Source organism: Grus americana, chromosome 6 (genome assembly GCF_028858705.1).
Source record: "Grus americana isolate bGruAme1 chromosome 6, bGruAme1.mat, whole genome shotgun sequence".
Classification (NCBI taxonomy): domain Eukaryota; kingdom Metazoa; phylum Chordata; class Aves; order Gruiformes; family Gruidae; genus Grus; species Grus americana.
In genome coordinates this window covers 22,358,969-22,372,724 of record NC_072857.1, presented here as the reverse complement: position 1 = coordinate 22,372,724, position 13,756 = coordinate 22,358,969, and the positions used below count along the sequence as shown (strand labels likewise).

Below are 13,756 nucleotides of genomic sequence, written 5' to 3'. Positions count from 1 at the left end.
ACATGGGGGTGAAAACATGACTGACATGCCGACAGGCGGAGAGCAAGGAATCATACAGGCCTTAAAAGGCAGACCTTCCCATCCCTAAGCTAAAAAGAAAGGAATACTTCAAAAAGCCAGAAGTTGTAATTCAGTTTTCAAAAAATAATTTGGACTCATAATTGATATATTCATAATGTATCAGTATAACTTACATCACGGAAAGGCTTTTGCAACTGACTGATTTAAACAGTTTTAAAATTGTGTGGTATGCTCATGCCCATTTTTTTCAGTTCACAGTTCAATTCGGGTATTACTGTCTCATGAAAGCTATTATATATCTGAATAAGCTAATTTCAAAGATAAATAATTATTTCATTAAAAATAACCCCTAAGAAGTTTTTCTGCATGTTAAGTATTCCTGATGGAATTCCATTTTTACTATAATATACTTAATTGATAAAATTTACACTCTAGCAAATAGTAGTAACTCTTTGCTCTAGTTAGGAGGCCCTGAGATGTCGGAACCTAAGAGGCTTTCACCTCAGGTTGTCAGTAAAACATCATAGAACTCCATCCCCCATCTAACAAAGTGTCTATTTGCAAACACAATCAACATTACAATCACATTAGGGATGACTTATGTATCTCTTTCCCACTGAACAAAAGCAGAATGACTCAAAGACATTTAACAGGTTTTTCATCAGATTAGAAGTTATTCCATATGTACAGTCATATGACTGTACACATCCTAAACTTGTAGTCCCAGTTCTGGAGACAATAAACTAGGTACAAGCATGAATTCTATGCTCACTATACACAGAATCTGAGTTGATCACAGTTTTATATATTTGGTAGACAAAGACAGCAAAACCCAAGTCTTTTCAAACACAAACCAGACAGACCTTTCAGATTTGAGAACTCTAGAATAAATCATGAATAAAACAAAGAATAACGACAGAGGAATGTTGGTCTTACCCTAACTTTGCAGTGTGACAGAAGACCCCACATTGGCTGGGCACAGGCTTCCAGCTCAGCAGCAAAGGCAGCATAGTATGTCTGCGATTCAAACTCCACATGCTCATTTAATTCCCGTTTATTTAAATTCATACCTTCAAAGATTTAAGCAGAGTTATACAACCAAATATTTAATTTGGGCTAACTGGAATGCAGTATTTTTAGTGCTATGCATTCACACACCTATTAAGGCAAAACCCCCACAAAATGTAACAATCTATTTCATCTAGCAGCAAAATAATAGATAAAATATAAGAATAAGCATTAAAGTTTGAACAGATATAGACCAGGAAAGAACAACAGCTCTAGATTGGCTAGTAACTGCAGTCTTTGCTGTTCAGGTGACATTAACATGGACAGCAGCCCTTCTACTTTGAACCTTGCTTAATCATTGAGAACATTTGGATGGAAAATACCTGGTCTTTTTCTAGGCAGAAAATTTATGAGTATTGAAAGTTCCTGATTTTTAAATACTTTTTAAATAATAAAAAAGTTTCTTCACAGCAACACTTAGAAAAAGACTTATCAGATTAATTTACCCAGTATTGAAATTCAGAACTTTCCCCGTAAAACCCTTCTAGCACAAGTTATGATTTGTAATTTAAGTACAACTTGAGAATTCTGACACCATCAATCTCAGTCAAGTGTGATGCAATTGCTATTTAACTAGTCCACACAAGACAAAAATCCATTAGATCATTTCCAAATCTACCCGTTTTCTACAATATACCGTTCCCTTCCAGGAATACAGACTCATGAGAATACTAATGAATTAAATATTTACATACAGCAGTGTAAGGATTTTGCTACTGCGAACATTAAGCTATCTTGACATCCTTGGATTAGTACTGATTATAAAAGTCACATACCTTGAAAGAACGATACAAAATTCATCCATGTTACCAAAAGACCATGATCTTCCAAAAATTTCTTTGCCACACTTTGGTGTGAAAGTATGTTTATAAAATCACTAACCAGGGGCCAGTAAGTATTATTCTTCAGTAGTGCTTCCCCACAATTCACCACAACATGTAAACTGTTTTCTTCATCTAGATTTAAAAAAGAAAAAAAAAAAAAAAAAGAAAAAAGTAATACTTTTTATTTCTTCTTGTTGTAATTTTTAAATAAAATTACGAGATAATGCAAAAATAAAAATTAGGATTTACCGTTAACGTTGCGATCACACACAGAGAGAACTGCAGAGAAGATGAATGGTTATTTTGTGGTACCTGAGACTTTTTTCTTATCATGGACTTACCAACATAGATACATAGATTCCACTCAGTAAGACACACGCATACTTTTAACAATACTGCAACCTTTGAAAAGCAGTGCATTAGTAAAGCCATCACAGCTATGACTTTTTTGAATACTATCAAGAAGTATAAAAAGACCAAACAATACAATTTCTATTATGAACATCTGAAATCTATTTTGACTTTGATACACTTTGAGCAAGCAAGCTACCTTACAGCATGCAAACAGGAATCTGGTGATCAAAACCTACACTGGCATGTTGAGTCTGAGGAGGACAGCAGAGAAAAACATTTCTACTCTGCATTTGGGACAGAGAGAGGGTTTATGCAGCCTTCCTGAGACTAGGGCAGGAGAAGGCTCCCAAAAGAAGGGGAGAAGAAATGGGGTAGGTGGGTGGTGTGTGGGTGGGGCAAGAACAGGATGTTAGAAGTACATCCTCTACAGCTGCCAAATTTTTATTTGATTTTTTTTTATTTTATTTTCATCAGAGGGACCCCTGGAAAGACCAGAAGGTAAACAGGATTGGTTCTGGATTCACAATCCAAGGGAAATAGTTTCCAGTACCCATCTGTCAGTTGCTATTCTATTTCAAGCAAACAGAAGAAAGAAAATCTTGCATCTAATGCTCAGCCTTGGGGATGGCTCTTGTCCAGTTCAAATGCACTGAAGGACCCTTGTAGTTACCCTTGACATAGTGAAAGGGTCATAAGCACTGTGGCACAGCCACAGTTAAAAGGACACTGTTATTAAAAGACTCCAGTCTCCAGCTGATGAGGCACACCTGTATCTGGAGTGGTTCCCTTTGGTTCATATGTAAGCTTTTTTTCTCCCCTTTGTTGTAACTACTGAAGAAAATACTTTTTTTCTTCTTACTCTGAGGTTGTTTATTTTGTTGGTTTATTGGTACCAGGAGAAAAAAAATTACTCTGCTGTCTGTTATGTCAACAGGTTTTCTAACTTGAAGTCATACAATATTTTGATTTTGACAAGTTTTACTTCCCAAGAACTCAAGACAGTCAGAAAAACAAATCAAATTTCATCCTGAAAAATATGCTGCTTGAGTTGCACACAACTATGAACATATACCTTCTTGTTACCCTAAGGTAATATAGAGCTCCATTTCTTAAGACTGACTCCTATCTATTACCCTGAAGCACTGGAAGGAACAGGAAGCCAGAAGTGCTCTGCAGAGCTTCTCAAACTTCTCTGCCACAGTTGATCAAATACTCTTTAATCTCTCGTTATCTGGTACATCTGTGAAGAAAGGAAACTAGGTCTTGTTGCTCAGCTGCCTGGTTCCCATGTGCTCACACAGCCTATGCAAGAACAGGATAACATCTCAGCTGGCTCCGCCTGAACTGCTGAAGGGCTTTGCAAAGAGCCAACAGTTAGTTCCATGTTGCTGATTCTCTGCCCTAGTACAGATTAGACAAATCCAGAGTTCAGAGAATCATCGAATGGTTAGGGTTGGAAGGGACCTCAAAGATCATCTAGTTCCAACACCCTCCACTAGACCACGTTGCCCAAAGCCTCATCCAACCTGGCCTTAAACATTTCCAGGGATGGGGCCTCCACAACCTCTCTGGGCAACCTGTTCCAGTGCCTCACCACTCTAACAATAAAGAATTTCTTTCTAACATCTAATCTAAATTGACCCTCCTTCAGCTTGAACCCATTACCCCTTGTCCTGTCACTACATTCCCTGATAAACAGTCCCTCACCAGCTTTCCTGTAGGCCCCCCTTCTTTTCTCCAGGCTGAACAACCCCAACTCTCTCAGCCTGTCCTCACAGGAGAGGTGCTCCAGCCCTCCGATCAGCTTTGTGGCCCTCCTCTGGACTCGCTCCAACAGCTCAATGTCTCTCCTGTACTGGGGCCCCCAGAGCTGGACGCAGCACTCTTGTGAGACCCCAACTGGAGTAGAGTAGAGGGGCAGGATCACCTCCCTCCACCTGCTGGTCATGCCTCTCTTGATGCAGCCCAGGACACAGTTGGCTTTCTGGGCTGCAAGCGCACACTGCCGGCTCATGTTGAGCTTCTCATCGATCAATACCCCCAAGTCCTTCTCCTCGGGGCTGCTTTCAATCCATTCCTTGCCCAGCCTATAGTCATGCTTGGGATTGTGCCGACCCACGTGCAGGACCTTGCACTTGGCCTTGTTGAACTTCATGCGGTTCGCACGGGCCCACCTCTCCAGCCTGTCAAGGTCCCTCTGGATGGCAAGTTCAAATAGGCAATGGGACTGCCTCTTATTCAGAGTACTCTACAAGCCAGGGTTAATGTAAGGTCACTGAAAGAGGTTTGTTATTTTTAAAGGATGAACAATTACCAAAACCTTTTCCTTGGGGTATAAATTCTTCTCCCATGAAAAGTTCAGTAGGCTACAAGTGCTGATAGAGAGGTAAAAAGTCTCTAAAAGCATAGAGACATAAATCTTCCTAGGGAGCCAGTTTTATCACCTGCACCTGTATTTCTCTTCCTCATCCTTTCACACCACATGTGAGAGAGGTAAGCTGAACTAGTAACACTGTTAAAGGTGGTATCAACACAGTTCCTAGGTCAACTGTTTCACGAACACAGTTTGTCACTTGGCATCCACGAATACCCTTAAATCAACTGTACACTTTTAAGAGATGTCAGCTGTCCAAATGACAGGATCTATGAGCAATACAATGCAAACTAAACATGCCTTAGCAGATACAATCCCAGCTCCATGTTCTTGCTCCTCTCCAACATGTTTTCTCCATCTATCCTTGGCTGGCTTTGTAAACTTTGTCTCATTCAGATACTAAATGACCTACTTGTTTAAGAATTCTGTTTGTGCAGCTAGAGCAATTTATCTCACCAGCACAGACTGAACTAAACACAAGATACAAGGCCACAGAACTGCAAAAGAAAGCCAATGAGACTATGAGAGGGGAAGAAACCAAAGTATTTTATTAAAATTTTTCTGTCAATTTACAGTATGCCCAACCCCTCAAATACAAAGCAGTGAGGAGGAAATGTTGCGAAAACACTGAAAAGCACCAGACAGATTCTATGATAGAGTCTTAGCTAGGACAAATCACTGGTGCTGGGGAAAGGAAAGAGGTCACTTCATGTCTTGGGATAGCTGCTCCAGGAGTAAGTCTTTTCTCACAAATCTATGACAAATACATCTGACATTATTTAACTTACCAGCTCCAGCATACATAATTAATTACCAGGAAGTTTCTTCAGAGAATATCGAATCACAATCACAGCCTTTTTGTTTGGCTGCAAATTCTGATCCATTACAGAACCTTACCACCATGCTAGCAATATCCCATACTGACCAACAAGTAAAACTCAGAAGATGCTTGTAAGTAGTTTTAAGTGACATTCTACCGATATGGCATTAGCTTAGCAGAAGTCACTTGATATACGAACTGTTAAAGAGAAAGATTCAACCTTTTTCTTTGAATACTGTAAGGCGATCTATGGCAACAGAAAAATTTCTCATGTTGAAGTGCAGCTGAATGAGGGCACTCTTTATAGCTAGATGACTGAGGATTTCCCATTTCAGGACAGTCATTCTGTATTAAGCTATACATAGAGTAGACTCAGAAACAAAGGATACTTCAGGCAAGAAAAATTAGAATTTCATGCTGATGGTACTTATTCGGCAGCAGCAGCCAGCCTATCTAGAGAGTATTTTCAAATTCAAACTAGGATAAAGAGGGCTGAGACGTCTGCGGTCTGTTAGGCACATGAAAGTGTGAAAACCAGAAGTCAGCAAGATTCGTTGTACTACCATTTTCAAATAAGGACAAGTAAGACAAGGAGGGTAGAAATAGGGCAGCTGTTTTCACTAGAAAAGTTACACCACCTCAAATTGCCACTCTGTCAGCCAAAAGCTTGATCAATTATATTTACGAAGTATTAAATCATTCTCCTCTAATTATCTCGTTTTATTAAGGCAATCACAGGTGAAAAATTAAACCAATTTTAAATACTTCAAATATCTTGTGAAATACTTTGAAAATATTTTTAATTTAACAAAGGTCTCAATTTGCATATATTATGTCTCATGCAAATAAGCTTCACAAATAATGTTTATGCACTTTACCCAACAAATGAAGTACCTGCAAGATAACACTCTGTATTCTAAACTATGTAACATTCCTACAAAAGAAAACCCTAGAAACTATCAGATAAACCATCAGTATCACTCTTGACAACTATCTTTACATTTCTAAGAAATTTTGAGACTCAGCCTCTACCATATATTGCTAGATCCTGTGCATTTTTAATAAGGGGTTGAGGGGTGGATTGACTACCAAAGAGATTAAATTTCCTCGATAATCAATTTATTATCCATGGAAACAAGCAAGCAAACAAACAAATCAACCTACCTTGCAATTCACTTTTAATAAGGCAGCTTTCCATCATATATAACAGAACAGTGACCATAATGTCCAGTAGCTGACATTCTTCTGTTACTTGACGTGCTAGTTCTTCATTGCTGAACAACTGAACACTGATATGCACAATTCTATTAGACATTGTATCTGATTCATGGCTTTTCTTCAGTGTTTTCATAATAAAAGCATAATGCTGAACAAAAGTTTTGGTAAAAGCAATCTGCAAATTATAAAGAAATTTTAACGTTAACAAGCGACATACAAAAATTATAGCTTGCTTTCATTATAAAATATTCCTTTACAAAAGTACAATCAACATATCCTAGGAAACACTAGTTGCCATGACAAACCAAAACTGATGGTCTAACTATCCCATGTCTAGTTTCTAGAAACAGTTCACATGAAAAGACTTCTCTATAGAGAGGGGTAACATGCCTCCAACCTTATTACCTTATCCCAAAATCTAATATTCTCATTCTATACTTTCCACACTAAAAAGAAAAAAACAACCCAGAAATGTTGAAACAAGAAATATAAGGTCTTGGCATACCTGTGAAAGTAGTGAAGTTCTAATAATTTATCCTAAATTTTTTACATCCTAAAACAGAGACTAATGTCCCTGAATCGTACACTATGAACAATAAGATTATTGGTGCCTAATAAAGTTGCCTTAGCTTATCAATTGCACATGTCTACCCATGGAGTAAGGTTTTCGTTCATCTGTCAAGGATGACATTTCAACACTGAATTTCATCTGCTATCATAACATCCTATTTTTTTCTTTTTCATAAATCTTTAGCACTTTCTCCTCAATAAAGTCATTAGCAAGCTTTGCTATTCTTCACACAACCGTTTGGTTTTTTTTAAACCAGATAAGTATTTAAACATATTGATACATACACATATGAATCTTAGTACAATTTCTTGTCCCATTCCGTTAGTCTCAAACTGTATTGTAAACCAACCTTCTGCACTGCATGTACATGCATGCATATCTGCCAGCTTTGAAATCACTTCTTGGTACTTTAAGTTCTGAATTAACACCATCTGGACTTGCTTGGCTTAATAAGAAGAGATAATACAAGCTGTGTAGTGATGAAAATTTTCAGCTCAAAATCTGAAATCCCCTGTCTATTCCTTCTGGAAGCATTAATCTTTCACAAGCATAAAAGTCAAGATTTTAAAACCACCCTCAGGCAGCTCTGTTTTCACCAGACTGTATACAAATCACTATTTCATTTTACCTGCCTCAGACTCAGTGCTCCCATATTTTCATTATGGCACTGCCATGTTATTCTCACTCAGAAAATATTTCAAAAAATATCATGATGCCCTAACTCTGCTGTTGGGCACAAAGACTGCTTCTTCCAGCAACTATCCTCAAAAATAAAAGTTGCTCATGCAAAAAACATGGAGCAGGGGAGGGATGGGGACGTCACTGACTACAACAATGCTTAACTTGCCTTCCTTTAGCTGGTCCACAATGATGGAAACTTGTATAATAAGTGAAAGTGTCTTCTACATACAGCACCCAGCACAATGGTAATTGTTTTCAGCTAAAGCCTTTTCGGAAGAATGTATTCACAATGCTTGCTCAGAGTTAATACAATATCATTCTGTTATTCCAAGGTAGAACAATCTATCATGTAATTTCCTTTAAATTAAAGCTTGATACAACTTTAAGCACTGGCAACAAAACTTATAACAAACATCAAGATGTTCACACTATTAATATTAAGCCTCAGACACAAATGACACACCTGATATTTAAAGAAGTTAGTATATTAATGCTGCTAGTAAAAAAGTATACTTTATATATTACTACTTCACATTGTATTATGTTTAAACAGGATTCTCAGGTTCTGTGATGAAGGAACTAGGTTTTACTTGTTTTACACAGCACTCAATCCAAGTTGATTGCAAAAACGTGGTCCTCCTCAAAGGACAGATTTTGATTTGTTATTTATTTATTTTTAAATCAGCACGCAGCAAAACTTTTTGTGCCTCACTCATCTACAAAAATGAATTTCTGAAAGTACTGTAGATTTGCTATCAAGACAGTATAATGATAGAGATTCTATAATATACTTAAATGAAGACCAGACAGAAGCTTTACTCCTACATTCACTTGGAAGGTAAACAAACATATACCACCCTTCCAATTTTGAAAAGAAGAAACTAAACTCATTGCCAGAAGTTAAAATGCTGAAATACTGTGGTAAACTGCAGTCCATATATAAAAACAGCGATAGTAGGTCAAATCAGTCCATCCAGCTCAGTATCCTGTCTTTGAGTGGCCAAAGCTGTATACACAACTATAGAAAAAAATACAGACTGGAGCAAGAATGCAGATATTGACATATCTTTCCAAATACTTACTCAGCTCCGACCACTTGCAAGAAGTGGCTTCCTAAGACAGACATGTTTTCTGTATATTTAATTACCTTCACTGACTTACTCTCTATGCTCTTGTGCGGCTTCTAAATGTCTAGCCTATGCAAAAATGAAGTTAATTTTTTCATCTGGCCTTTCCTCTTGGTGGCCACTCAACAATCCCAGAACTTTTAGGAGCCCAAAATCAACCCCATGTTTCAGTTAGAATTTGCATCTTCCATGTTTATGTTTTCAATACAAAGAAAAAGATAGTTCTGCCAGGTGAAAATGTGCTAAAATTAAGTTTCCGGTAGAAAAACTGTTCTACAGAATTTGTATAAGAGCATATCCAGGGGTTAGTAAAGTCCTATTGCTGTAATAACTGCCTCAGTGTTCACTATGGGAGGTGGCTGACAAGGCATAGCATTTCTGATAATTATGTTTCCGATTCATTATTTCTACCAGCTGCTTTTGCATTTCTCTACTTCCAGTATTCCAGATTTCAGCAAGGCTCTGCTTTTGGAGTCTTCCATCAGCTTCCTGTTTATTGCTAACCCCTTCTTTGCCTTCTCCTTGGTCACATGAACGTCAGTCCTCTTTCTCTAGCCTTTTGTTTTTCTTTTTGCAGAAACCTTGTCCACACCATAACACCTCTAATTTCTTGGAAGCTCCAGTAAATTTATCTTCTGTTTTCTTTTTCTTCACTTGTAAGTCTTCCAAGCTTCAAATGTCAGGAAGTGCTGGAAGGGATGCCTCAGGCACAAATCCTGTAAGGCAAAGACCACACTTTGTTGTGCTGTCTCTCTCATATGCAAAAGCAGGGGGTGTGGGGAGAGCTAGTTAACCCCAGGTTTTAGCCCACCCCTCTCAACAGATCTTTTCGATACTGGGAAATCCTAAAAGGGAAGTTTGTGTTCCTATTTAAAAATAAATCTGTGCGATAGAGAGCTGGTGGGTCACTGACCATTGCACAGGGCATGGTGGATTCAGTCAGCTCTACTACATGTATGCTGGAGGTCAGAGGTTTCAACAATTTCAGAACACACACAGATAGCCAGCTCTGTGCTCTGCATCTGGCTAGCTTGCTCAGTTTATCAGAAAACCATTCTAGCAGAATTCTACTGATTTAATGAGCTCATCAGCTCAAAGAATCAGACAAATTGCACAACAGAGACACAGAAAAAAAATAAGACAGTACATGTGGTGTAGATGGGATGGGAGAAAATAGCAGAAAGCTGAGAGATCACTTGGTACAGTTTATATCCCTACAGGTGTTCCAACATGTTTGAGAATGCAACATGATTAAACAGCAAACAAGCTTTTCCTTCATAAAAGCAAATGGAAGCTTGAAAGATAAAAGATTCTTGTAATTTGTCCCAAAACAGTATGGTCTCTCTATACACATGTAAAAGGCAGAGCCACTCCTTGTAAATTAGCCACAATCCTCATAGACATGTTTAAAATTCATGCATCATTGACACAGTTTTGCAACAAAGCACAGGTATCTTGGGAATAAACAATATTACTGCCTCTCTAGTATTGCTGTGTGATACACTTCCTGCTCTGAGTTTCCTTACTACTGAAAAATACATTTTAGACCATCACAGCAATTACAATATACCCAGATTCTAAAAGTTTTCTAATACTTAGGATTTGTGCTAGTAATGAAGTTTGTACATAGGAATTAACTGTTTCATCAAACACAATATGAAATTGGTAACAAAACCAAAAAAAGGAACGTTTCAAAAATCTGAACATACAGTATTGGTTGGTGGAAGATGGACTATTTCCAGATAAACGTGGCAGACAGTAGAGAACCCAAATATACCATGGTCTCCATTCTGAGTACATAGTGAAGAAAAACTATGAACATAGTGAAGAAAGCCACTGAAGACAGTGGCTTGTTGTCAAAGGAAAAAAGATCCCATGATCATTAAAAGCTGTTATTACATGGTATAGTAAAAAGGTAAACATAGCAACACTTACGAGATTCCTCCACATGCTGCTAGCAGCTGGATGTTTTCACAGGCAGGAGTTTAGCTGGCAATGGATCAGGAGAACTGGATGTCCACGTGGGTCTCCAAATATCAAAAAGAATTCAGACTTCATGGCAAGGGATCATTAGTTAAGAAGTCCTCATGTATTAGCTGAATCCGAGATCAAGATGAATCTATGCTGGTGTCCCAAATCAAAATGTTGTCTTGACACAGAGCATTGCAGAAGGCCCATATCTTATCTTTTTCTTCCTTTCAAGTTATCTTCATATCCTTTGCTTTGATACAGCAAGGTTTTAAGGGAGCACAAATACAGGGCTGTCCCATTGTAGAGAGACATTTTTGAAGAAATCTGCATGCCTGGACTTCAGGATCTCTTGATCTGTGCCTCCCAGCAGGGATTGAGAACGTCCAAAATATTTGCATGGCTCAAAGGTATGACATGACATGATCAGAGCAAAATGTTAAGCCTGATTGCTATGTGTACTTGGTCTTGGGAACACGTAGAGCAAACAACCAAACCTGGCTGCACACCAAGATTTAAAACAGGAAGATGACATCCAGTCTCCATGATTCCACGCCAGGAGACACTTGGTACGGACAACTGCAAAACTCTGTAAGGAAACACCTGGAAAGCTGCCAAAATCACCTAGGGCATAGCTGCAGCAAGAACACTCACACTGTAATGGCCTATATGGAGAAACCACTGGAATGAAGTCACTGCAATTATTTACCAGTCATACCACACTACAGAATCATTTAGTGCTGATCCAAATCTTTTAACTGATAAAAATCCAACTTACAAAGTAAAATAAACCAAAACAAAACCCAACACATGCAAATATGCACTAACAGCCAAAAAGGAAAAAAACAAACCATAAGAACAAAATTAATACTGCACTCCAAAATTATCTTGTTTTGTCCACATCTCTCCAAATACTATACACTTTAGATCTTCTAACAAAATACTCAAAGATCTGCATTATTTTGCTGATTATTATTCAAATATAAACATACATGGTCTCATGCAAAGCATAATACACACTAAGTATGTGAATAAGAAGACATTTATGTTTGAATGAAGAAAGGCAAATACCTTATAATCTTGATCTGGCAGCATGTTGAGTAAGAAAGTTACCATCTTCTGTGGAAACTCATATTTTATTGTCCAAAATAATAATTCTTCTAGAAAACATTTATGCTTCAAAACATCCATGATAGATTGATCTGCATAAAAGGTTGGAGGAGGGGACGTGTGATGTAATAATTATTAAAACTAAAACCAATGATAGTCCAGTTGCATACTCTTATATAAAACGCAGTAACAAAAACTTAAGAACATTTCCGTGCGCTCTGTAAATATTTTTTAAATAAAAACACTAGGAAAATGAACACAGCCAACACTGCACAGTGTCAGAGTCTGTAACAATAAAAAGGACTTCCCAAAGTAGTCAATGAAAGTTTTCAGTACAATTCTACCACACAAAGTCCAGTCTTCATTGATTGCATTGAATCATTATCACCTTACTGTAATAGCTCCCTGATTGTAATGAAGCACAGCAATTTGCAAAACATTTAGACAGCCATTTAAACGAGGGAAACTGTTAGTGAAGACTACTACTCAGCTGAAGTTAAAATAGCAAACAACAAAATACAATTTATGATTAAGTGATGAGTTCTATCACCTAAAACCACGTATCTTCTGGTTACAAAGCTCTAAACAAGCCAAACAGAAGTAATAATGTATTGGTTATTCTTATTTTTAAAACAATATACATACTGACTGACCAACCAAAGAGTTTTTGGTTGGATGGCTGGTTGGTTGAGGTTTTTAATATAAGAATTACCATAATCAGGCACTAGCTCCTGATGGTACCAGAAGACACAGTCTCATCTTTCCCCATACAACTCCTGGCCATTCACCCTGCCCGCTTATACATGCTGACAGTACATCCCTGTGGGGTACCTACATAGGAATCAAGTCATCTTTCCATTCTGTCAGCTGCGTTTTCAAGCAGATCAGTTTCCTGACTGCAAAGCTGCACAAACTGACCTCTGCTAGCATAAACTGTTCATGGAGCTATGGCTTGGCACAGCATAAATCATATTAACTCCATTTTAAAAAAAGACTGAAATATAAAGACTTTTTATCATCCTACTTCAAGATGTTGATTATTTATTATTTAAAACTACAGCTGGTATTGTTCACTTCCATAACATACAAGGACTAAAGAAAATAATAATAAAGCTCCTTTGTACCTAGAAATCGACTAGACCTGAGAATATACACACACTCAAAATCCCAGATTCCAATGGGACTGTACAAAGTGCTCCCATCAGTACAGATTCAAAAACACTTAAGCTGAACATTATCTGGCCCTGAAGACTCACCTTCACTTAAGTATGACAGCTTTAGGGACTGTACTGGATAGCTTCAAGCCTATCCTAAGCAGGATACCCATTTGTGCTTTTCCTAAACAGGAATTACCTCCATTTTCCACCATTATCAAAAGTCAAGAGTTCCCCAGTCACGTGACCAATCAGCCCAAAACATCTCAGGAATTGCAAAAGATCATGAGAAATAATGAATAATTTAAATTTTAGGGATCTCCTCAAGACTCCAGCAAGCCACACAAAGACAAAAATATGTTTTATTCAATATAATCTACAAGCATTGAAATAAAAAAAATAATCTTCACAGAGATATTTTAATATTACAATATTTTGTAAAGCATTACACATCACCTACTGCAGC

The 13,756-nt window shown here is 37.7% G+C and overlaps 1 protein-coding gene across 15 annotated transcripts in view; it reads right to left on the bottom strand.

Annotated features, from left to right (window-relative positions):
• The window catches only part of UBR3 (ubiquitin protein ligase E3 component n-recognin 3), a 115,762-nt gene that overhangs the window by 76,935 nt on the left and 25,071 nt on the right, over positions 1–13,756 (bottom strand). For 11 of the 15 annotated variants that reach the window (XM_054830475.1, XM_054830478.1, XM_054830476.1 and 8 more), the window contains 4 exons: positions 12,098–12,228; positions 6,626–6,854; positions 1,866–2,045; positions 958–1,091 (listed from right to left, as the gene is read on the bottom strand). In XM_054830475.1, the coding sequence (XP_054686450.1) occupies positions 958–1,091; positions 1,866–2,045; positions 6,626–6,854; positions 12,098–12,228 (674 nt within the window). Of the gene's footprint in view, positions 1–957; positions 1,092–1,865; positions 2,046–6,625; positions 6,855–7,534; positions 9,775–10,993; positions 11,437–12,097; positions 12,229–13,756 lie in introns of those variants that run through there. The other 4 variants (XM_054830483.1, XM_054830489.1, XM_054830490.1 and 1 more) reach the window with 4 other exon arrangements.